This window comes from Panulirus ornatus, chromosome 19, assembly GCF_036320965.1.
Source record: "Panulirus ornatus isolate Po-2019 chromosome 19, ASM3632096v1, whole genome shotgun sequence".
NCBI lineage: Eukaryota > Metazoa > Arthropoda > Malacostraca > Decapoda > Palinuridae > Panulirus > Panulirus ornatus.
This window is the reverse complement of record NC_092242.1, coordinates 66,709,973-66,736,778: the sequence shown is the minus strand read 5'-3', so window position 1 is coordinate 66,736,778 and position 26,806 is coordinate 66,709,973. Positions and strand designations below refer to the sequence as shown.

General features: G+C 36.2%; 1 protein-coding gene across 4 annotated transcripts; it reads right to left on the bottom strand.

Moving 5' to 3' along the window:
- Positions 1 to 26,806, bottom strand: AP-1-2beta (adaptor protein complex 1/2, beta subunit). Of its 4 annotated transcripts, none has more exons than XM_071674257.1 (20): positions 26,714 to 26,806; positions 25,153 to 25,314; positions 24,508 to 24,656; positions 23,452 to 23,697; positions 23,036 to 23,229; positions 22,225 to 22,399; positions 21,508 to 21,695; positions 19,980 to 20,106; positions 19,319 to 19,446; positions 18,725 to 18,905; positions 16,812 to 16,913; positions 15,501 to 15,665; positions 14,657 to 14,798; positions 13,303 to 13,434; positions 12,348 to 12,471; positions 11,453 to 11,669; positions 9,340 to 9,511; positions 3,974 to 3,988; positions 1,878 to 2,032; positions 1 to 424 (listed from the first exon to the last, which is right to left on the bottom strand). In XM_071674257.1, the coding sequence occupies exons 2-20, from the start codon at positions 25,280 to 25,282 to the stop codon at positions 344 to 346; spliced, it is 2,823 nt and encodes a 940-aa protein (XP_071530358.1). In that variant the 5' UTR covers positions 25,283 to 25,314; positions 26,714 to 26,806; the 3' UTR covers positions 1 to 343. The 4 variants fall into 4 exon arrangements, with proteins under 4 accessions (XP_071530358.1, XP_071530360.1, XP_071530361.1 ...); XM_071674259.1 differs by lacking the exon at positions 26,714 to 26,806 and adding an exon at positions 26,613 to 26,631; XM_071674260.1 differs by lacking the exon at positions 3,974 to 3,988.

Below are 26,806 nucleotides of genomic sequence, written 5' to 3'. Positions count from 1 at the left end.
ATCTATTGAAGGATTTTATATTTATACCATTTTTACAATAATACTTTACATCTACCATCAGCTTCAAATACAAAGGTAAACTGGAATGAATATAATGACACTCAATGTCATTCACTTAACATTCTTTATAACACACTTTTAGTTCAAAAATAAGTTTGGGCTCAATACAGAATGGAAATTAGGAATAATTGCTATCTATGGTGATATACAGAATGTGTAACCCAATACGGTTTATGACAACTGAATATATGATGTACTGAACCAAGGTATCTCCCTGATATTGATGTGAGTAAATGAATTGCTGACAGACTTAAAGATCTAATGAACACATGGGTCATACTTATTAAAATGAAGCATGGAGGATGCCATCAAATGCTTCAAAGATTCCTTGAGCAACATCTGTGGCTCTTGACTTCAGAGACAACTGGAAGAAAAACATACAATTAAAACAATAGTGACACAAGTAAAACAGCAATCTTACTGAAATGCTGACAAATGCAGCATTACAAAACTAACATACAGCAATCTCATATAGAGTATGACTTAGCCAGACCAATTTACTGGAAATTCATAAAGTGTAAGTTTATAGTAAAAATCTATACTTTGTTTTATCTCCAAGGAAATATATTACAAAGTAGAGCATGCCAGTCACAGGGTTGGCTACTCTGCTGAATAGTTCCATGATGCCTCAGTTAATCATATCAATGAAAACTTAAACTATCATAGTAATGGAAGAACTATTTCTCAAATTTATTTAATTACTATAATTTCAGCCATAAATGGATCTGATTTATCTCCTACACAGCCCATAAAACTGTAATTTCCGATACACTTTCAACTATGTAACTGATTAATAAGCAAAACGAAGTAATACTGACTAAAAAGACCTTATCTTTTTCATACGAACTATATATCAATGATCTGTCTCATGTGGTCATAGAAAAATTTATTTATAATTACTCAAAGAACTCTTGCTAAAACATCAAATATGATATACGTGTCAGAAGTGGAAAGAACATGGAAAAGGGCGACACTATAGAAGGAGGTGGAAGGATAGCATCAAAAATGCTTTGAACACTCAAGAGCCTGAATATACAAGGTGTGAGGCATGCAAAGGATAAAATGAATTCAAGCAATATGGTATATGGGGGACACCGTACTGCCAATAGGCCAAACCAGAGCATATGAAGCAGCCGGAGGAAACCATGGAAATGTCTGTGGAGCCTAGCTATGGATAGGGTTCTGGTTTTGGCGCATTATAACTGACAGGTAGTGACAGCTATTTAGATGTGAATGAATGAGGCCAATTCTTTGTTTGCTCCTGGTGCTACCTTGCTAATGCAAAAAATGGCAAACATGTATTAAAAAACATATATATATTTTCTTTATAACTGCTTGGCATTTCCTGCATTAGCGAGGTAGCACCAAGAACAGATGAAATCTGAGCCTTTGAGGAGGATGAGCACTACCTGGCTCTTTCTTCTGTACCATCTTTAGAAACTTAAATACAAGATGGAAAGATTTCCTGCATCCTGCTCCCACCACTTTTAGTTGCCTTTTATGACATGCAAGGAATACAGTGGAAGAATTTTTCTTCCCTACCTTAGGGAAAAATATTTCAATATATATCTTATCTACTCAAGACCAATTTCTATAAAAAAAAGTCCTGATGTTATCTATGACCTTTCTAAAGGCTGTGCTACTTTTGGTATTGGGGAAATATAGACTCCTTTGGAGTGAAAAGATTTCTAATGAAACTGTACTCCCAATGATACAGTCTTGCCAAAGGTTACTTTTCACTTGCGGTGTATACCTAGAATGTAATATAAAATCAACATCAGCACCGTTTTTAAAACCCAAAATGATAAGTTACATACCACAATGGTAGTATTGCCAGGCTGTACTTTGAGTTCTGTTAGCACCCAAATGCCATTTGTCAGCTTAATGGACTGGTAAAGCATGTCTTGACCCTCCACATTACGCTTGGCGATTGTGAAAATATTGCAATTCTGCAACTTGTTAGATATTCCATCTGGAAAAAATATGCAGTTATGCAAAGTTTACTAATGATTATTTGTGAAGTTAGATACAACTTAATTTAAAAGAGATTATTAATATTATTGTACTCTGGCATGCTTCCCTTGCAGATAAAAAGTTTAAAGATAATACAACAATTAGTTGTATACTCAAGCAAATGTAATAAGCTCAAGTGCCTGTTATCAAAACATTTCAAGTTTGTTCTTATTTTCTTACCTTATAAACTAAAACTATATGAAAATAAACCTACTTTATGGATGCTACCTTTTATAGTAATTATGTTGATATTTTCATCCACTTGTGAGCATTCTTCAAATAGCAAAATAATTGATATGACAGCAAATCTATTACTTTATATTTCATGCCACATGATTTTTTGTATTAATTTTACATGACTATCAATTAATGCTCAAACAAATGAAAACAACATGACATGGGATTCATTGACAAATTAAGCTGGCATAAATTTCATGAACTAGTCATTCAATAGGGTATTCTCAATGTGATCCTCTGTACCCTATTCAAAAGATGATAAGCAATCATGTTAAATTCAGACAAAGTACAGTTACTACTCAACAAATGGTTAGAATATCTGGATCCCAAAGTTCATCTTCTATGCAAAAACAACAAAGGCAAATTATACATCACAAAGCATATACATATAGCAACATTAAGAAAAATACTTCTCATTATAGAGCATGCTTGCCAAAGAGAATCTTTTCTGAAAATCTTTGAACTGCATTCTTCATATTCCATTTCAAACCAGCATGATAAACATTCACTTATTCCCACTTCAGCTTATGCTGCATCAGTACCCTTGTTTAGTATACCATCATCCCCATTCAGTTCTTTAAATGAGTTTTTCTATCCCTTACAAACATCATTCTTGATAGCAAGAACTGTACCAGACTTATCTATTAAACACCTCAGACAAACATCCTTTCTCCAAGAAGTTACTTCCCTTCAACAAACTTGATACCATAATCTCCCTCACATTCCTATTTATCCTTTTTCTGCTATGCTTCATTGCTTTCTTTTCATTTATAGAACTACATATTCTAAACTATTCAATGAACATTTACAAATCATTTTCCAAATGTTTAACTTCCCTTCATTGATCATCCTAACTTCTCTCTCTCCTACTTTACTGAACCATACATATTCACAGGTACTTCTCAAAAAAAGCTGTCCATGATGAATTAGTTGGAAATGAGTCAATTTCCATCAAGAATACAAATTCACAAAAAAGGGAATGCTGTCCTCAATCACCCTTATTTGCTGCCATAAACACAAAAGGATCATAAAATTCCTATTCAGTCACATTCTTCAACATGTATTAATGCTGCGGATCTACAGGTATTTTCTTCAGCAAGATTCCCAAAGCATTCTTAAAAACCTAAATTGTATATACTGTACCATATTTGCTGCCATAATCAAAATAAATGGATCCTAAAATCCTTTTTTAAGTCACATTTTACAATATATATCAATGCATTCTCTTTGGCAAGATTCCCAAAGCATTATGCTAAAAACCTATACTGTATCTGTTCCAGTCAATCATCATAGTTCAGTCTGTATAAAGTGCCTTCCCTAAAGTCTAAAAATAATGACTCCTAAAGTAGTATAAAACAAGAATGAAAATACTCAGTTCAGTGTGCTATACAGCACTTAGGCCTAGAAGTGAACAGAGAACTGAGCTGGTCAGACCTTCAGAATACAGCAGCAAGCAGCTTCGGAGTTTAGCAGCTTGGTGAACACTGGGTAAATATTGTTCCTAAACACACCGAGTTGTGGCAACTAACTTTCAAAAAGGGTTCATGCTATGTAATACTGAGAACTAAAAACAAACCTCTTTACATAATAAAAATAAATTGACATAATATTAGAACTTGGAACAGGATGGATGGTAATCCAGGGTACAAGGAACTATATTTACCCGTTGTTAAGCCATCTGTGGATAAGATACACATTTCTGTAAGTAGATGAACATAATAAAAACACATTTGGATTAAATGCTTACATTAAAGAAATTACAAAAACAAATTCATATAACTACTACATGTTCATATCTGAAGTGTGGTTGCTCCTAAATATGTCCCAAGAGGTACATACAAAGACAAGCAGCACCAAATATCCCATACAAATTTGGGACAATAACCTGACAGCTAATAAAAGGGTCATACACCATCGAAACCCTTCTTACCCTCCAATGATACACTCTCCTTACCACGGCCTTACCAACCAACCAAGCAAACAATTTCAGTTCTTTTGCCATACATGCCGAGACATTTATTTTGAGTTCCAATAATCATCTATTTTCATCATTTCACTAATTCTGCTCCTATCTACATGGTAAAAGATTTGTGCATGCTGCCTCTCCTACTATGACTACATGTACCTTTAAAAATAATGAATATCCATAGAAATCTGGTTTCCATCCTTAATTCTAACAAGATGACAAAAACAACTTATTTTTCATGGTTTAAATTTTGCAATAACTAATCTGTACTGTACTCACTGTTTGTGTTTCCAAGTCCCAAGTTTTATGACTAATGTGAAGAGCTTCCTTGCATTACAGCAAGACCAAGCCAACCTTTCAAGCATATTTGGGAGCAACCAACTTCCAAAAAAAAAAGATCATCTCCCACTGTAGAGTATGTTCTTCCCTACGAGGTACAAATAATTCCTGAATCGAACATCTGCAAGATCTTTATTATCTGGCAAGATGGCCCAAACCATACTAAATCAATACTCTTACTGGGATGACCTTGTGAATCTTTACACTTCAATAACTGATTCAAAACAGACTAGAATTTCTTATCCTTACCAATACAGTTCTTTCACCTTACTAAGTGAGCAGCACATATGTAAGTTTATCTCATTACTCTGTTGTCTATCCAAACCATATTCTAATCTAATACACACGATACTCTTGCTAATACCAAACACTAGTAATTCATATGCAAAGTCTGATTATTAATACTTAGTCCATTGATATCAGTGTACATATACGCCCATGATGTACAGTTTGGTTGCTAGTGGGTGCATTAAAAAGAAATGAAAACATGTGGAACTAAAGGTAATGTGCTGCAAACTAATGCTTCTGACAGAGAATGTAATCACGAGGGAAATCATTTGATAAGCTGTTCTAGCTTTAATTCCTAAATAAGACAAAACTTTTCCCTAAACAAGCAGGGACTATTATGCCAAAAGGTGAGGTATGTCCTTTGCACTAAATATTTCAGCAATCAGTCAAAAGAGAGAAGTAATCTAAAAAAATAATATAAATTATCAACATCGCTGAACAATAACCAAAGCTAACATATGCAATTATATGATCCTCCCACAATGCAAAATTTTCATGTGAATTACAGTATAAACTATGCTTACTTTATTTTTCTTCAACACAATTGCTTCTCCATCCTCAGGAAGTAGTGTCAGTAACAGAAAATACCTGTAGTAGGTGGCAAGCAGGCACCAGCCAGTGAGGCTCTATTGCCTGGGTGTTAAGAGGAATGGCAATAGCAGCCCAGTGAGTCACCACTGCACTGGCTGTCATGTCCCTCTCCTTGGCCCTGGTTGCTGTCCTTACTTTCTGCCTCACATTCAAATGAGTTGCAGGACATTAATAAAAAAACAGACTTATTCCCTCTACCTCTCACAGAACACTTGCCAACACATCATTGAACTATTCTATATCCTTGAGCACAAATTTTCTCTACCTCTGGGGATGAGGGATGAAAACAACAAATGTGTCTCCAGGAGGTCACAACAGTTGACAATTAGGAGCAAGAAAAGTGGCTGGAAACCCTCCTCTCCTAGTATTATCACTGTCAACAAACAAGAACAATTGAAGGAGCCAAGCAAAGACTTCTCCACATGGGTTCTGCCTTGGGATCCTGAATGTGTGTGGACGTAACCAGAATGAGGAGGGAGAGATAGGAGCTAAGTTTGTTGAGAAATACTTGGTTGTTCTAGGTCTGAGTGAGACATATGAGGTCCCTGAGTGAGATTAAGTTAAAGTAGAAGGGTGATAAATGGTTCAGCAATATACAGGAGTAAAGTTTGGGGTTCATGCAAGGACTGGGGGGTGGGATGGAGAGGGTAGCAATGCTGAAGCTTCGAAACAAAATGAGTTCAAGATTAATGGGGTTAGAATGAAAGTAAGGTGGATGATCGTCAGTGCTCCTATACCAGGCAGTGAGAATAGCTAAGAATAAGGGGGTGCTTTCCTTGGAGAAAAATAAATGACTGCCTCTGCAATTCTGATGCAAGGGACTATATCTTGGTGTTAAGGGATTCGTATATAAAGGTGGGTAATGTGACAAGAGGAGGGTTTAACTGGAGAGCATACATTATCTGGTGTACACCCAAATGGGGAAAAAAGTTGAAATGTACTGATAAAGGGTTGGTAATTGTGAATACCTGATCTAATATAAGGTGGATACATCAGAATATCCGAGATAGTGGGGTTGGGGTACAATGAGCAACACTGAATTATGTGCTAAATGACATGCATGCAAAGGAGAAATTGTTGGATGTGAGCATGTTGAGAGGAGCAGTAGGTGGGATGTATGACCATTTTTTGGTGGAAACAAGTGGGATATATTGTAGTGGTTTTATGAAAAGAGGAAGTGATGTGTGAAAGAAATGGTGAGTGAATGAGCTTGGAAAGAGGCCTCAGTGCAACAGATGGGATGTTTGATCATTTTTTGCTGCAGATAAGTGTGAAAGATTGTTGTGATTACAGGAAAAGAGGAAATGTGTGAAAGAAATGGTGAAAGTATGATTTGAAAAAGCAAGCTTGAAAAAAAAGGCCTGAGTTCAGAGACCATGACAGAATGAGTAAAGAGTAGCAAAAGGCAACAGTGAATAAAACAAGGAGAGTGGGAATGGAGTTGAAGGTACAGTTTTTAGTGAAGTAGAGCTTATTTACATAAGTAAGGAAAAAGGCATGCATAAGGTGGAAAGTGGACATATAAGAATGGGTGAGCGGCAGGATGAGAAACTTATTCACTGTTGCAATAAAAACATTTTCTTTCTACTGTGTGTGGAGCTATTTTCAAAATTTAGAAAAGACAGATATACGGTATATATTGTGAATAAGACTGCACCCTTGCGCTACCTCGCAAACGCGGGAGACAGAAAAGAAAAAAAAAAAAAAAGAAAAAAAAAAAGACTGCACCCAAGAAGAAAAAATGTACCTGTGACAAGTGAATATGAAGGAAATAAAGAATCGGTGCCATGTTTGATACATAAGTACAAGATCACTATCAGGCAGGAAGAGAGGGGAAAAGAACTGGACAAATGAGGTCATCAAGGTAAATCATGGAATAGTTCATAGATGGAAGGCTCTGATTTCAGTACATTTTATAACACAGCTAGAAAGTGGATATATGCAAGTGAGGACAGTTTGTTTGGATGTAAGCAAATAAAGCCTTTTCATCGTCTGTTCCTAACGGTACCTTGCTTGTGTGAGGAAAAAAGAAAGAAAAATAGAATACAAGAAACTGATATGCACAATCTGTATGATTATACATCTTTTAGTCCCTTAGAACTCAAAGAGGAATGCAATATGGGTCTTGCTCAACAGATATTGAGTGAGGAATATATAGGAGATGGCACAAGTTCAGTGGGAGGAGATGGGCTGAAGGGTTAGAAGCAGAATCACCCAAATCTAAGTTAGAGAAAATATGATGAAAAAAGTGCAACTTCAGCATTTGGAAAGTTAGCTATATATTGATCATGTTGGAAGAGTGGAAGAAAAACAGGACATATGAAGAAGTCAAGATATATCATGGAAGAATGTGGGCCTTGGCTTTCGACTTTATGTTTTGGTTCCAGTACTTTTTATATGACAGCTCGAGAGTGGATGTAGGCAAGTGAGGCCATTCTTTGCTCCTGCTGCTACCTCACTAATGCAGGAGAAGCAATTGGGCATAGAAAAATTGGATAACATCTGAAAGACAGCTGTTGGATGTGGGTGACAATCTTTTGTAGCTAAGATTTCATTATTATAGCCAAGTTTTCCAAACTCTCATGAAAGGAAGATAAAGGAAAGTTTCCAAAACTTGAAAATTACCTTAAATCTTTGCAAAAGATAACTAGTAGCAGCATCTAAAATCATGACAGCAGTTGTTTAAATGACAATACTGATTTCAAAATGGAAAACTTCTTGCATATAAACAGAGACTAATTCTTAGAAGCTTATTGCTGCTTATAAACATATCAACACTGATGGACATGGCTTTACATATGATAAGCATTTTCTATGGCAAAGGAACCATGGATAAAATATGCAAAGTACGCTGATGGGAGAGCAATGGTTTTAAGAAACGTATGAAGAAAAGTTTTTTCACACTATTTGCCATTTCCCGCATTAGCGAGGTAGCGTTAAGAACAGAGGACTGAGCCTTTGAGAGAACACTCTCACTTGGCCCCCTTCTCTGTTCCTCTTTTGGAAAACTGAAAGAAAAGGAAGAAAATGAAGAAAAGGTATGGAAACTAAAATGCTGCCTAATATATTTGAAGGACATTTGGTATCTATCTATATATATCTCTAATACTGATTCCTTTTCAGAACTCCTTCAGGGGGGTGGCCACAGCAAAAGAGTCTCCATAACTGGTGAACTCCAGTGCTGCTTCTAAGCCTTTCAGAGATACACCCATTACAAGCTACTGGAAGAGTGAAACTCTAGCAGTGTATCCAGAGGTTCCTACATAATGTTCCTACTGACTACTTGTCCCTAATGTTTCAACCTACTACTTCTACCCAATCCTCACACCTAAATGTTCCAACCTACTACTACTACCTAATGCTTCTACCTACTATTCCTACCTACTACTCCTATTCATTGCTCCTACCACTTTGCCAAAAGGCAGGGCTAGCACACAGTGCTCACAACAGGAAAATCTACTTATGAAGAATGAACTGTGTGATTTAGGTGTTGTCAAGTGTTATGTGTGACAAGAGATTGTATGTTTGTGGACAGAATGCCAACAATCCATGTGTGGGTGAGGCAGAAAGAAAGGAGAGTTACCTGGGTCAGAGGGGTGCAACTTGACAACCACTGAAGAGCTGGCTCACTATGCAGCCATCACTAACCCTCCTGATACCCAGGTGGGTAGTACTGGTAGTATATCTCCCAGGTCGATGGCTGCCTACTAACTACTACCTACCTAAACTAATTACATAAGTAATCTAATTAAATAGTCAATCACCAATCTGACTACACACCACCACTGGATGTCTATAAATAACTGAAGATTAACTACCCATAAATCTAGAAACAAATTGCCTACCTGCATTCATGTTAATATTTTCAATATTAAACTGAACTTCATTTTGGCTAGGAATGTCTTTCCACGTAGAGAGAAACACCCGCTTATCCATTGCTCCATCCTCACAAAAGAAGACATGCATGGGCATCACCGTTGCAAAGTAGAATACGTCCACATTATTCTTTATGGCCACCTGTTGACAAAAGTGTCTCTGACTTAAAATTAAGAAAAAATTATATGCTTAAAGCACACAAAAACATAAATAACCACTAGAAAGCATGATATTTCATAATAATTATCACTAAAACCAAAATCTCACATAAAGCAGCAGGTTAACCTGACAACTGGAAACTGATTTGCATAATGTTAACACAAAAAAAAAGCAAGTAGAATGACAAATATATGTTCATGCTGAAAGATAATACTGAAAAGAGAGTTCAGGGATGAGAGGAAGCCTGGTGGGATGGGAATATGGTGTATGTGAAAGAGGATGCATACTAGCCTTGTGTTCAAATGGCTCTATGGAGGAAGGTTATGTAAGGAAAACTACAGAAAGAAGTCAAGGACGTAAATCGTTATAGGTGTGAAAGGTCAAATAAGCAAAGTGTTAAGAGAGGATTAGGACTACACTGGGTCTGAGGTGTTAGTTTTAGAGGAGTTAGGCTGTAAAGTGTTAAGGAAAGCTATATACAGGACTTGAGGCCTAGGACAGTAGAGTGGCCTATGATGTCATGTATCTGTGTATGAAAAGCACCGAGTGTAAAGGGTCTAAGGTGTGGAGGAGTCCAGGGCATGGAGAACTTGCATTGTGAAAGATGGCAGGTGGGTCAGGGTTGCAGTGAGCAATGAAAGTTAACAATCTACAGCATGGGAAAAAAATTAGGTGAGATGGGCTATTACATAAAAGTACAATGGATTGAGATGGATATATTCGTGGTTCCATTATACATGACATTTAGAAAACAGATGTGTGAAAAGGAGACCACTGTTTGTCTGATCCTAATGCAACCTCATTTGGGCAATAAAAGCATCTGCATGTGTTTGACAACAGGGTAGAAGATGTAAGGTGTTTGGGTTGGAGAGAGATGCAAAGTAAGGGAGGCATGGCAGGTGGTCTGGTGAACAGAGAAGAGGTGAAAGCCTTATAAGATGAAATGTAGTAAGATGGTTGTGTTTGGATTGGGTAGATATGCAAAGTGGTGAAAGCCTTATGCAAGATGAAATGTGGCAAGGCGGTTGGAGTGGAATGTATTAGTTAAATTTCTTATGGAGGCTGTTGAATGATTAATAAGGATTTTCAATGAATGTATGGATCTCAATGAGGGCTGGCAGAATGCAGGTATAGTGCCATTATATACAGATTATCAGGTTGGGGAGTGGTAGAGGATGTTTGGATAAGGTCTTTGCAGTGAAGCTGTGAAAGAAAAATGATGCAGAGAAACTGAAGGATTTTAATGAGGTATTTGTGGATCTGGAGAAAGTATATGATAGGGTTTATAATGATTCTATGTGGAAGGCATTATGAATATATGGTGTGGGAGGAAAGCTATTTTAAGCAATGAGTTTTTATCAACATAGTAAGGTGTTTGTACAAGTAGGCAGAAGGATGTTCTAGGTGAAATGTAGTCTGCAGCAGGAGTGTGTGATGTCACCATGTTTAATTTATTCAAGGATAGGTTGGTGAGGGAGGTGAATGCAAGGGTCCTGGAGAGAGGAGCAGGTATGCACTCTGTAGGAAGTAAAGGGGGCCTGGGAAATGAGGTATACATGGGGTGATGTGCTGTCAAAGTACTGAGCCTGGGCATATGAAGTGTTTGGGGGAAACCATGTACAGGTCAGTGGGGCCCAGATGTGGATAGGGGATTCAGGTCTCAACACCAAATTAGGTCACTTCCTTATCTGTTCCTGACCTACCTCAATTGCGAAGGAAATGGCTAATGTCTATCTATCTATCTATATGAAAAAATATTCATGCATTATGATTATTGTAACCATTAACATTTCTATGATATATGTGTGTATGTATTACACAAAAATAATGTGAATCAAATATCAATAGAGCAAATTTTAATCTCAACATTTTCTGTTTATTCCCAAGAAAACTTTGATGAAAATAATTTCCATATGTTCCTACCTGTAAGTTTGTAAGAGGATCCATGCGCTGGACAGGACCACTAGTACTGATACCAAGGCTCACATCTACTGACTGATTCGGGGCAACAGGAGCAGGGACATTGAGTGGTGCAGCTGGTGTGACACCAAAACTGTTCTTATTAAGCTGAATTGCAAATCCTGTAATTGGCTGCATGGCTTTGTTGTGCAAAGTCATATCCATGGAGACAACCCCATTTCTGAAAAAGAAATATCAAAACATATTTGGGTATATCCCTGGGGATAGGGGAGAAAGAATACTTCCCACGTATTCCCCAGCGGGAGGTGGGGATAGAAACCCTCCCCTTCATGTATTCAACTTTCTAAAAAGGGGGGGGGGGGGGATATTTAGGAATGATACAATAAAAAAAACAGGTGCCGACATGCAGTCTTCCATTCAAAACATTCACATTATAGTCAGAGAATGATAAGTTGAATTATACTTCTCATTTATGTTTTTACACAATTGTTTTCAACAGGTTCTTAGCTAACTCAAAAACTGATAATACTTCATATATTCAGAAAAGTAATGACATTTTGTTTGTATAAATGGAAGTAATACACTGATTACAAAAGCTTGGGATCCACAGGAGGCTAACATCATCTTCAGCTTAAAAACATTCAGCTTATACTAAGTGAATGATATTCAACTGAATTTTTGATAGTCATTTTTCATATAATTTTACTTAACACTGCTCTTCGGTAGCTCCTTATCTAATGCATGAAATAATCATCTCTATATTCAGAAATGTGGTGGAGAAACAGCTGAAACAGAATTCTTAGCTATGACTTTACTACATATTCTTCTTTTCTATCTAATTCTCAATTCAATCCTGCTTTCTATAAGTTTATCAATCTACATAAAAACAAACACTCACTTGCGTGAGAATGTGCCCGTAATCTCCATCCCTTTTCCACGATTAGCAGGCAGCCAGACCTGCTTGGGTACAGAATATACTGGTGCAGATGATGAGGCAATACCAAAGATGTCACCCAAAAGACCTGGTCATGAAAATAAATCATGGAAAAGATGTAAAATATATATATGTGATATCATTCACATTACATTTTTTAAAAAATGTTGAAGAGCATGAAAAATTATCACATACTGGGCTTTTAACTCCAAAGCTTAACTGACAGATTTTATAAAAGGGAGCATATTATGTCTAGAAAAAAAGGTAATAAGCAGCTTTTGAGAAAAATATTAAATTATTCTCTTCAACCTCATGCAACATGTATCTTTAGAACTATGAGACAGGGAGTGACAATTCAGAATATACAAAACTGGTTATGTTTATATGTTAAAAAAATCTTGATGTGCTTGTGTATACATTAATGTCATGCTATAAATCACAATAAATCCTTAGTACCTGTGTCACCTTATCAACAGCATTACATGTAAAGAAGAAAGATGAATATAAATAATAAGTCAAAATACTGTGTGTAAGCATATCACAAGGAATCTGCTTAATACAATGTAAAGCATACATTTTATCTAATTACTTTTCTTACCAAGTGAAATACATTATAAGTACTATTCTGAAACTACTGATGGATATTACATCTAATACTGTACTGAAGTTTCATGCTAAATGTGTACTATGTGTGTGCTTTAGAAATATATGTTCACAGAAAGACAGTACTTCCCACTATAATACTTTGTCAAGAAGCATGATGAAATGAGCATATATTGCCTTACAATCTAAATCTCATTTGCCATATATAGTTTAGGGCAATTCAGGGGGGAGGAACTGGTCTGGGCTGTCATTAATTTGCTATAAAAAAAATCAATGTGATATAGCACTGCATATGCTCTGTTATGCATAACCATACCTGCAGATGATGTCGTAGATGCAGTCACCGGTGGGATACCTGGGGCTGGACTACTTCCACCCTCAGCTCCACTTCCTCCCAGCAAGGAATCTAGACCCCCACCCAGGAGGTCCAAAGTACCACCAGAGAAGGCTTTGATGGGAACAGAAGGAACAGCCATTCATTAAAGGTACATGTGTGTTCCTATAATTTTGTACATTAACATCAGTTTTGCTTCTGTCACTAAAACCTACCTACATTAAAGACTAAACAGTCAATTAAACTTTTCACTTTATGGCAAGTTGCTTAAATTTCAACTGTTTGCAGGCTGATGACACAGGCTGTTTTAGAACAAAATTTCACTTAATTGGAGGCCAAAGATACAAGTTATGGCATGAAGCAAACAGTTTTGTATTTCTTGATTGACAAAAACTTTTCTGTCATTAGGCTGCAACAGATACATGGCTATCTACTGAGCATTTCTTTGCTACCTATTTTCAAATGAATTTCTTGAGATGTATGAAGACAAACAAAAAAGTGACAGAAAGGCAGTGTCCTAAGCTTTGCTTTTGGTGAGAGATGGGAGGTACTTTGCTTTCTTCCCCTAATAAGTACAAAATAATTCTAGAATACTGCTGGAATAAAACTGTTATGTAAACTTACATTTTTTTCTAATTCCTGGTGGAAACACATTAAGCTTCATTCATATGAGAAAGAAGATAAACTATTTTAAAAGATATAGACAAAGTAATCCATGATGTGGGAAAAAATAATCAATCATGTAAGAATAACTAATACATGGGGTTCCAGCTGAGTGGGTTTGTGGTTACTGCAAGGGATGATTTCAGAGGTGTGAAGAACTTTGTGATGCATCCTGTGTCATCATCCAGCAAAAGGATTGCATGAGAGTCTTTTCTTAAAAGATACAAATACAATGACCAGTTGGTCATCTTCAATATAGCTAAGTTCTCTAAAATATACTTTATACAAGCAAAGATGTACCAGTAAAGTGTTCTAAATATTCTATGGAAGTATATGTCTGCTATTTTGAGTTTACATCATATACCTTTTCTCCTAAGAATTACACAATATAATAAAAAACTGAAAAACCTTAACTTCAAAGTATTCTTATCCTTACAATGCACTAAAAAGACTTAAGGTACCTAATGGACATAAGCAGGCACTAAAGGGTTTATTTTTTGTAATATTGCAATAATACATCCTGGAGTTAAAGGAAATACAAATATGATTAATCCCGAGTTTGGTATGAACTGAAATACAATACACTAAGTTGGTCAATCCTAAATTCACTTTACATAGAAAGATTCTATGAAATATTGATAAAGAGAACAAAAAATCCTGCTATATAATTTACCAGGCTGTGCTGCTGGCACAACTGGGGGAGCATTAATATCCATGTTGAGAAGGTCTGGGATGAGGGAGTCCTGATTTGGGATGACAGTAGGCTGCTGTTGTTGCTGCTCTCCAGCAGATTCATTGTCACTTCCACCTGATGACTAATAAAAACTGTGGGCTAGCCAGTGATTCAAACTAACCGGATGTTGTATACGTATATGCATTTGTTAGCTTTTCCACATTAGCAGAGTAGCATTAGGAACTGATGAGAAAGTCTTGAACATGAAAATCCTTGGCTCCTTCTGTTCCTGCTTTTACACAGGGATAACACAGTAGAGAAGGAGATCTAGCACCCTGCTTCAGGTTATCAAGACAATTCCCTCCTGCTTCCCTCCCCCAGCCTAAACTAATCTTATCAAAGCTAACTGAAAAAAATTGTCTTTTAATCTATTATAATTATATATTAGGGGGGAAACTGTCCAAGGGGAAATGATGCAGGGAGAACTCGTTAGAGGGAACAGTCATGATACACCTGCCCTTCTTCAAAATGCATGGCATGTGTAGATAGTATAATTTCTCCTCTATCCTTGGAATGATATACAAGAAAATTATCACTGTTTCTTTATGAATGCACAATGACCTTATGAACATCTGCTTTACAGCTCGTTATTCACTACACTAAATTTACTGCATATTTTGCTTTACAGAATTTAACATCTGATTTTTGTTTAACAGACATAGCTTTGATGAGGACTTTTGTCAATAACTGAAGCCAAAGACATAAAGAAAAAACTGGTTCACTTTCAAAAAATATCGGAATGGCTATTAACTATATATAAAGTTAAATGGTCTATGGAACAAACCTTTGGTAGAGCCCTGCGAAGGCCAGTGCGCCCCTCCACAAAGGCAGAAGGAGGCTTGTGGTACACTGAGGCAAGAGAAGCAATGTGACAGATGAGCTCATCTAAGAGTGTGGGTTCAATCAGATCAGTTTCTTCTGCAATGAGTGGTTTCTCCGCTAGGACAACCTAAAAAACATAAATATTAAGGGAATAAAGAAAACAATATCACCATCATCTTCAACTTTTCACAACAAACACATATAATCAACCACATCATAATGAGCAGCTAATCCCAAAGTATTGAGAATTATCAACCCTACTAGATCTTAATTAAACTTCCTCTCTGTGCTCATTTGAGGAAATCTTATCTTGGTTCTCTGAAAATACTAACAAAGTAAAAGATAATTGACTAATTATGGCCTTTTAAAGCCATGAAAAGCTGCTGCACCTTAACCATCATAAGAGAGAGTGAACAGCACCGCCGCATGCACATACTACACATATGATGATGGAGTGATTACCATTTTCTTTTCATCCTGTTACAATTTACCCATCCACTGTCTAGCAGTCCTGTATAGTGCACCAAAACCAAAGGTCCCCATCCAAAATTAAGTGCCACAGACCTTTTTGTGGCTTCTCATTACTGCTTCATGTGCCCTAGCTCAGCCCACTGGCAGCATGTCCATCCCTGTATGCTACATTGTTCCAATTTGCTCTATCACATGCACTCTCCACACCCTCCTGCATATTCAAGCCCCAACAATTCAAAGCATCATTCACTCTATCTTTCCACCTCCTCCTTAGTTTCTCTTTTCTTGTTCCCTTCACTTATACCATCTACAAGCTCCTAGTCATCCTCTCAACATGTTCATACCATTTCAGCACAACCTCTTCACCTCTCTCATACATACTCTTCTTCCTACCACACCTCTTTCTAATCCCAACATTTCTCATTCAATAAACCCTTCTCACAATACATACTGTCTCAAACATTTCCAACACATTCATCCTCTTCTGTAATTTTTTAGGACCTATGACATACATCCATACAACACCAGTGGGATGACTCTACCATAAAATATGTCCATCTATGCCCTAAGAGACAGTGGTTGGAGAAGCTTCTCTCTAGTACGACTTCCCCATTTGTTGAGGTTATGGCACCTAATATCAAGAAATTTCATAGGCAAGTATTTTCAGATTATACTGCCAAACAAAAAAATTCTTCTTTGGCATAAGTGGTAGAGTGCCCTTACAAAATTACAAAAGAAGTATTTGTAAAGAGTCTTTACAACCTCTTCCTTAGAACATAAAGGATATCACATAACCTCTCACCTCTTTGGCAGCACCAGGATCAGTGGAGAGCAGTCTCCAGTATATGAAGCCTCGGTCTCGTAGATCTGGATTGTCAGAATCCTGTGTTGCCAGACTCAGCACCTAAAGAGTGAGTTTCAAAATTTAAGTTTATACACCTTTATAACAATTATCTCAAAATTAGTAATACCCTATGAAAAGAAACTGCTGTTGATGAAAATCTAAGTTTATATATTTCAACTACCATCACAATATTAGCTAAGGACCCATATACATAAGTGATCTAAAGTATCCCCACAGAGAAGATGAATAAGAATGACAAAAATAATGGCCTAAGGTAGTATGTACAAGGGAAAAAACTATGAATCTCCTACATATTGCAGTGGTGGCTAGCAGTGTTGGAGTCAGGATGTGTAAATCCTCTTCTACAATATCATCTCTTTCTAAGAGTAGGAAAAGAGGATAAAGCTAAGTGTGGGCTGTTTCTTGAATGCTCAGGCTGTTGTGTCTGAATAAGCATTGGTTACTAGGATAAAGTGGAGGGAGAAATACAATCTTCAATGTTTAATGCATCATTGCCTTCGTCCTCATATTCTCTTTCCACTATTTTTTCCTTACTTCACAATCTTTTGGTTGCATGAATCACAGTCTCCCAAAGCCACTTTGTCTATCGAGATCATCAACTGCATAGCAGTTATACAAACTCAGTCCAAGGCTTGCACCTAACAACATATCATACAATTTACATTGATTCTGTGCTTCTTCCATAATTTTCATTTGAAAGACAAGGCATGTGTTTTCTTCGTCCTTATGTGATTTTCTTGGGGACGTATGATTCACTGTCAAAAGGTGTGATTGCTTCCTTTTGTCACATAGTCTCTTTATTGATTCAGTCCTCCAAAATTTCATGAAAATTCATGTTCCATTCACTTAATTTGTCCATTACTTATCTCTTTCATAGTTATCAATTTCATTATCTTTTATCAGTGACCATACAATTCAGCAATACTTAATCTTCATTCTTATATACACTAAACATTTTCATTGTTTTCTTCCTCTCACATTGAATGTTCTTATTATTACTCTAATCGTTACTTGACTCATTGTTTCTCTATAATGTTCTCTAATTCCAACTTTTCTTTTATAACTTACTCTTAAGTCTTAAACTTTCTCTTCAGTACCCATCTCTTTTCCTGTTGGCACTTTATATCTTACAATCAATTTTGCTCGTGAAGTTCTTCTGTTATTTAACTTGTTTTTTCTATTTGTTATGTCAGTAACCATAAAACACAGAAGTACTCAATTTTGGATATTTTTCTGTGTATTTGCTTTACGTATGCCAATTTCTGAATGACTTTTTTTTTTGTCTTTTTAAGGAATATGGCTTAGATTACATCTGATCCAGGAGATGAATTTTCTCTGAGCTCATCAATCTCTCTGATAACACCATCTAATATACCAATATGTATGAGTGCATTTTCATTATACTGGTTAAACAGTTCATCTTTCAATTTTTCTTAAATCTTGAATAGAATACTGATTCATGTTGTTCAATTAACATCCAACGTACTTCTTTGGGGTCATTTTCATACCTATCTCCTTCCTTACAGAAACAAATCTCTGTTTTCCTGTTTTATGCTTTGTTTAAGTGAGATAAGACAAGAGCCTAACTCTCACCATGAATCTTATCACAATGTTTCTGCTGACATACATATTGCATAACTATATTTAAGGTTCATTAAAATCTTTTTTAGCCATCTATCCATTTTCTTTTTCATGGTCTTTAGAGCTAAGTCCTTGCAAATATCTAATCTTATCCAGGACTGCACTGGAAAGAGGGAAAGAAGGGGGAGGGAGATAAATATCTTAATTTACTGTGCATAGGCAAAGAAATTATCAAGATATATTAAAAAAAAACACTAGAAAGGACATACCTGTTGAACTAACTCTTGTGTGTCAGTGGGTCGCTTGAGGAAGAGCTTAACAATCGCTGTGAGGAGCTGCAGCTGAACCTGAGTGTTCTCATCATGGAAACCCTCCAAAAAGCTCTCAAGCAGTTCATCAGCATTATCAATACGTTCTGCATACTCTCCAATAATCCAAATCATTGATGCCCTAAATATTTAAAACTTTTTTGTTAAAATTCTGAATGTGGAGTACTGTAACATATAATAAAAACTACTTGGAGTAGCTCTAATTTACTAAAACCAATCACTCATTTGTAAGCAAGTAGCATACCCATCTCAGGCATTTTTGATAGTTCTAAGTAATACAAGAAGTACGTCACTTTGGAGACTAATCTTTTTATCAAAGTTTTCTAAGTGCTAGAGAAGTGCACATCATTTTATAAAGGTGATGCACTGTGGCATAAACTGAATGAAATGACTTTGGATCCAAAGCTACAGACATGTAATGAATCTTAGAATGATGGATCACACAAGTGAAAAAAAGACTAATACGAACTAAATCATATCACCACAGGGAAAAAGATGTAAAACAGGTTTTTCAATATCAACAATAAACATTACCTGGCTTCAGGTTCATCAAGTGTGTCAAGATTCTCACAGAGTGTTGAAATGATACTCTCATATTTATTGGGATACTTGCGGAAGATATCCTTGATTACAACAATTGCCTCCTGCACAACATAATTCACCTAGAAATTGGGGAAACAATCCAAAGTTAAAAATCTTGTGACATGGTAATATGAGAAAATCTGAATAGAAACATTAATCAAGATATGACTGGGGCAGTGACAACGAAGTCTTAGCTGCAAAGCACTTGCATGAAAGAGAATGCCCTACCAAACTTGTGTAGTCAATTGTTCATTTTATTGAAAACCAAAGCTTAACATCATTTGAAATCTATGTGCTTCAAAACATATAAATGTCAAATAAATGGCATTTAAGAAAATTAAATTTCATAAAGGGGAACAACATCATGAATGTACTGTCACTGAAATATATAGAGTAACAAAGCTCATATATGATCAATAAACAATGACTCACAAAGTATAATGAATACAAGTTCATTATTCCTAAAATAACATCACAACCTGCCAAAACAATGGAAGACACTAATGGAAGGCAGCTTCTCTTTACAATAACATTAGCTACACAAAATTCTAATGTATGTATACAATTCTTGGTGTTTGCAAAACCCATACCATATCATAATAATACTATTTACCTTGGTCTGGATGAGATCAAGAAGTGTAGAAACACACCTCTCAGCAGATGTCTCGACTTTGATAGCACACCGCCCTATTGCTCTGACAGCCTTACGTACAAAGTCAACATCAACCTCAGTAGCATACCTGTATTACCAAAGAATGAATAGCTACAACATATTCTCTATATCGTTTCCGTTTATGAAATAATAAATCTTTTCAGAAAAAATGCACTTTTGTTATTCTGTGACAATTATGATAGTCAAGAAGAAAAATCCAGCTCAAGTGCATTCCGTTATTCTCTATGCTTCTTCAGTGTAATTATAACTAACTGTTTATGAATGTTCAAACGTTTTCAATCATCACACAGTCTTTCATATATGTTAGCTATTTCCTACATGTGCAAGGTAACGTCCAGAACAGATGACTAAGCCCTAAAAGATAAAACATCATCTGACACTTTTCTGTTCCTTCTCTTGGAAAGCGATAGAGAGAGTGAAGATTTCCTATCCACTAATCCTGCCCATCTTAGTCAACTTCTGCAACACACAGATGATACATGGGTAGTGCTCTTTTTCCTCTATTCCAGGGATAATGAACATAGGAAAATGCATTAATCAACACAAAGCAGAAACTCAAGCAATTAGACACACAGTAAAATCTTTATCAACCTATGTCAGACTTGATCTAGACTGTAATGTACTATGTCAGACTTGATCTAGACAGTAATGTACAAGTTGCTTAATTTCAAAACTGAATATAAAGTGACCACAAGAAGCCTTGTCAGCCCCTCCCATATAATTTCAAGGGTGTTACATGGGTAAGGTTTATTGTGGATACATGCATGAGATGCTCTCGGGAAATCATTGCACATCTGGTCACTGAGACTAGTGTTTCTAAAAGTGTGAGCACCAGATATCTGCCTCAGAGTACATAGGCTATCTTGGGAATGATGTTTTTTCTTTAGTCTTCCAGGATGCCACTTCATTTAGGGAATCTCACTTCTAAGATCTGTATTTCTTCTTCTAAGAAGGAAGGAGCCTGAATTTTCAACTGAAAACAAGAAAATGTGGGTACATGTGAGATCTCATGGAACATTGAGGACTCAGAAAGCACAATCAGGTGAATGCTTCCTGCAATAACTCATCAGTGCCTCATCTCACTCAGGATATCAAGACCCTATGGATCCACACCATGTACCTGGAATACTTCAGAAACCTTGCCATCCATGCCCAGATGTCTGCAGGTGGTAATCAAAGACAAAGGAGAGATGACAAGTATTAAAATGTAGGTGTGACATCACCTTTGAAAATGTATGGGAATTTAAACATGGTTTTTTGCAGACCTGTAACTGCTTGTGATATCATCAGTGCATATCAAGTTCATACTTATACAAGACTGAGGTCTTATTGAATACCCAAAACCAAAAGTAGCATGATTAATCGATAACATATTACCATGAGCAAAGAGACATGAATGTTCATGCAATCAGTAGTGAGAATCCACTTGAATGCAGCTTACGTTTAACCATAGAGGCATATTACTTACTCTTTCAGTTCAGACAGGACTTGAACAATGTTGGCTTCAGATGCTAAGCGAATCATGATGTCAAGCTTCTCCAGCTTTACATAAATGGGATCATTATATTTCACAAAGAAAACTTTCATCTCATGCTTGAGCAGTTCTGGCCGCTTCTGAACAATCAGGTTTATGTTCCTAAGAGCAACATACTGAACCTGAATAAAAAGGGGAGCAATGAGTTAAATTACCAATGAACTACACAAGTACACATGAACATCAAAATTAAAATCATGATAATTTTCATTTACGATTAAATTTTGAAAACTTTCTATATATCCATAGAAAATATCTTTTATGCAAAGCATTTTCTGATGATCTGAGGAGCGATGGAACTCTTATTTAACCTTTCTTAAACTGGATTATGCAAAAAAAATCTCATTCATTCTAGATGTAACATGAAAGTACTAGTTTAAAATAATTCTATTACATTTTCCTCCTCTTCTAACAAGGGAAGTAATTCGCAGACTGAGTTCCTTTGAATTAAAGCTTATGCAAATATACAAATGCATAAATATACACACAAAAATGACTGGCTGACCTACAGAAGACAGTTGTTAAAGGCTGATGTTTCTTGTAATAGTTAAGACTTCTCATGCACGAGTCTAGTTGCTTTAATAACTTAAAAATTAAATGTTCAAGCTCTGAGAGTAAAAAGTACTTTTGTGAAAGCAAATTACCACACACCTCAGGTTCAGATGACAGTAGAGTGACCAAAGGTGGAGCCAACTTCTTTGTAAGGTTCTTGACAAATTCAGAGTCACTGACCATCAACTCCATGAACTTCATAAGGCATTTCACCGCAGACAGGACCACAGCAGCATTTGCATGGGCTAAACGTGGTGTGATGCGTTCGCAAATACTGACAAAAGCAAAAGCACATATAAAAGTAAAATGAAATCCAGTCCAAGGAATGTTGTATATCTATTAATAAAACTAAACTAATGTTCCAAGTTTCTTTTAAACCTGTTTGCCATTTTCCATCTTAGCAAGGATGCCATGAACAGAAGACAGAGCCTTTAATTGATATTTTCTCTCTTGGCTTCTTCTATTGGAAAATAATAATACAAGTTTACCATTCAACTCTTCTCCATTCAACAACACTCTCAAAACATCCTAAATATTTCATTCCAGCAAAATTTCAAAATTAAATTCTGCATTCCAAAATGTTCTTAAAGTGCACCTTTCTTAAATAATTAAATTCCTTCATTACTTCTAATTTTCCTGTTCCATGAATAGATAACTGCTCATGTCACCCATCATATTCCATCTTACAAAAATAAATCTGTATGTTGGGGCTATGGAGGTATGTTAGGTATCCTCCTCTCCTGTATTATTACAACTTAAAAGTACTAACGGAGGAGGAACTCAGCAAACATTTTTCTTGGTGTCACCTTGCTAGGGTGGGACATGGCAAAGTGGTATAAAAAAATTGTTCTTTCCTAAGACCAGTCTATAATCCCATCAAGGGAACATAAACCAAAAACATCCAACCAACCTTTGTGCCTCACGCTCATCTTTTGGACTGTACTGAGAGAGAGCATCCAGGATAAACACCTGACCCCATTCAGTACACTCATTAAGGGCAGTGAGCAACTTGTTCATTGTTGCACCATTTAGTTCCATCAGTGGCTGACCTGAGCTGCTGGCTTCATTAATCTCTGTCAGTGAGGCTACAGCATTTGCAACAACCTGAGAAACACACAGAACTAATGAATGAAATGTAGTGAGCAATGAAAATTTGGAAACATTTTACTTCATTAGTGACATCAACTATTTCAGTGATGCGTGCAGCACAATCCCCATCAGCTTTTATAAAACCTGTATTAATCCAGAAATCACAAAACATTATACCCACAAAAGCATTACAATGTACTGGCAAAATATCAAATAAAAAAAAAGATGTTAAATTACCATGGGATTAGAATCAGAGAGCAGTTCCTTCAGCTGATCAAGGAAGCCTTGGTCTTCCACCATGGAGGCATTGATGTCATGCAGCTTAGCAACACAAATGGCGGCAGTTTTCCGCACATATGGATCCTCATCCTTCAAGCATTTGCGCAAGGGCTCACAGAGATACTCTGTTATCTTGTCAACACGTATACATCCCATGGTGCGCACGGCCAATGCTCGAATCAGAGGATTAGGATCTTCACAATCCTGAAAAAGGCACTTGCTAAGATCATGCAATCCAAATTCAGTCCTTAAAGACATCATACAACATCAAGATTATGACTTAAATTCAACTTAGTTCAGTATCTTACACTGTAATTTGTTAGATAAATAAGTTCTATGCTCATCAGTGATGCAGCAAACTGAGAATTGATGTAAATGGTCTATTAACATAACAATCATGACACAATAAAAAAGTTTAAAGGACAGCATGATCAGCAATATAAAAGCTTTATTCTCCATCTTATTTACTTACAAATTTTGAGTGAAAAGAGTTATCACATACTTTATCAAGATATACATATAAGATTAAACACACTAAAGGTTAATGTAAAAGATACCGTTTCCATTTTACCAAAACTAGCTCAAAGTTACAATGTTTAGATATCTTAGAGAATGTAATATGGTAGTACACCAAAAAAATGAATGTGAAAGGATTTGAGGGAATGGGAAAATATGAGGTTATATCAATAAAGTAAACCAAACCAAATTCTTAATCATAGAGGTTTCTATATCACCATAACAGCATAATTCTGATTTACCACCCTAAACTTTTTTTTTTTAGAAATTCTGACTCCTGTACTATGAGCATGACTTTATAGGCTTTGCATACACTGAAATAACAAATCCACTCAAACCAAAAGCCACAAGTGTTACAGAAAATTATCAAAAGGTGTCATTTGCTCATGGTTACCACATTCTTAAGATATGTATCCTTTAGCTGTGAAAATTCCAAAATTAAACAGTATATTTGCACTATGAATGAATATCAAAATAAATAATGTAAACCAACAATACCTTAACAAATGTGTTTACAGCCATAATTGCCATGTCTGGCTGTGACTTGGCATAATTCATGAGGTAAAGGTACACCAACTTCTTTAATTCCAGATTATCTGTTTGCATGCAATTGACCACATCAGGGAATAGTGCTGATACATCCTTACCTGTAAATGGAATATTACAATAAAAAGGATTTTAGTAGACAGCTTGGCATGAATACCTAAAGTCTCTTCATGATCAACCAGATTCCATAAAAATTCACTTTAATAGTCCTGTATTGTGTAACAACTAAATCAAATTACCTGTCAATAAGTGTCTGTTGATATAAATAATTGTTCTACAGTATGTGAGGATAGGGATGAGATCTCCGAATCAAAAACTTACAATCATAACAATCAAATGAGAAATAAAATTTAATCTATTTCAACTTTAAGGGGTTGGAGTATAAAAAAAAATCTTGCTGGCTACATATAAAGTAAACAACACTAAGGACTCTGTAAAAAGTTTTAGTAAAAGAGTATGGACATACTTAAAAGCCACATAACAGTATATAGTAACATTTCAGTGACCTGTAACAAAACTGACTTCATAAAAAAACAATCTCACTCTAGTTCTGCAATTGAATTACTCACTTTCCATGAACACTACATAACTACTTACCAACAGTCATAGATGCAATGACCTTCTTCACAGCCTCCTTCTTTTTTTCCTTCTTGTCGCTATTCAACTCTGATTTCAATTCAAAGATTTCACCTTTCTTGGTGGTTGTGAAGTACTTGGAGTCCGTCATTTTGAGAGCCAGTAATTACTTAAAACTTACACCTGAAAGAAATCAATACAATGATGTTATCATGACTTAAGGAACATGTTCCTTATGGGATACAAGCTATCCTGTTTAGTGGAAAGCAGTTCATAAATCTGTTATTCTACTACTATATCTTAATTCTCTTCTCTTAGTTACCACAATGTTTATATGTTCGTTTTCTCACAAAGTATGCAATAACAATTATTTCCCGATATATGTGGCTCATTAACCCTTTTGGCACTATGGATGTAAATCTATTGTTGCATATTTGGGTGCCACGAATATGGTTCTACACAATTTCCAGCCACATGTTAAATTCTGCACAAACTGTAAGCTCTGTTAACTGGACATCAAGAGTAAACCAAAGGGTAAGTCACTGAAGCTGCCTGAAGGCCTTAGTGTCTCGCATGCGACCACGGTGAGCAGTCGCATGCCTTCTCCATGGACTCATCACATCTGACTGTCCATAACAATAGTATCCCCATAACAATACAAAGTATGGCAAAGATCACCCACAGAGATGGTGAGATCTTTTTGTGGGGGTCACCTTATTCTTATAGAGTTTTCATAGTTGCTATTTTGCCTACAATATCAACAAATACATGGGCACCCAGAGTCAATAACTATTATCTCAACACTGTTCGTTATCCCCTGTACCACTGTGCTATAAGTAGCGAGTATATTTGAACTATCATTCACTTCTGGGTAATTTAGGATAGGATAAGGTGATACTATTGTGGGTTAAGGTTTGCAGGCCAGAGAGAAGAATCCCCCTAGTAGGGGATTAGGTGTAGTAGACTAATGTGACTTTCATCCTTACAATTTCCCTCAACTTCAATATAGTAATTGGTGTGACCTTTCCGACGAACCCTACAAGACTTAGTGAACCTTAATAAGAATATTACTGACGCCAGTTAATCGGCTAAATAATGTTTCATCCACTGCTGTTAATTAGACGGCTAAATAGGATTTAATCCAACGACACTAAATAGTCAGCACTGGGAGTCAATGGGTAATTTGCCGGCTAGTTGGCAAAATAACCACAGCTATATCTATAGGCATTTGATAACCTATGGGCCAAAGTTCTCATAAAATTTGTAATATACTCCGAAGAACTCCAAAAATTTCTAATGACCTTAAACAAAGTAATAGGAAATTCAGACGGAGGAATGAAACTGGTAGGAATCGATTTCACCACCTAAAACCATACACTTTAAAGCAGTTGTCATATGCAAGAGGTAAATGATCATTCCAAAATGAACTAAATTACTTCCTTATTGAAAGATTCTGTTCGTTCCACCCACGATATACGTACAAAATATGAAGCTACTTCTTAACATGATCCATCCTCATGCAGTAAAATTCACACAAACCACAATTTTGAGAAGGATATTGAGCAATATGAGAGGGAGTCACCTGTTAATGCTGGAATCTGGATCCTCCCATCGACTTGGCTGAAGTACGGTCCCACCCACAGATGGCGCTCACAACAACGCCTTTCAATCCTCT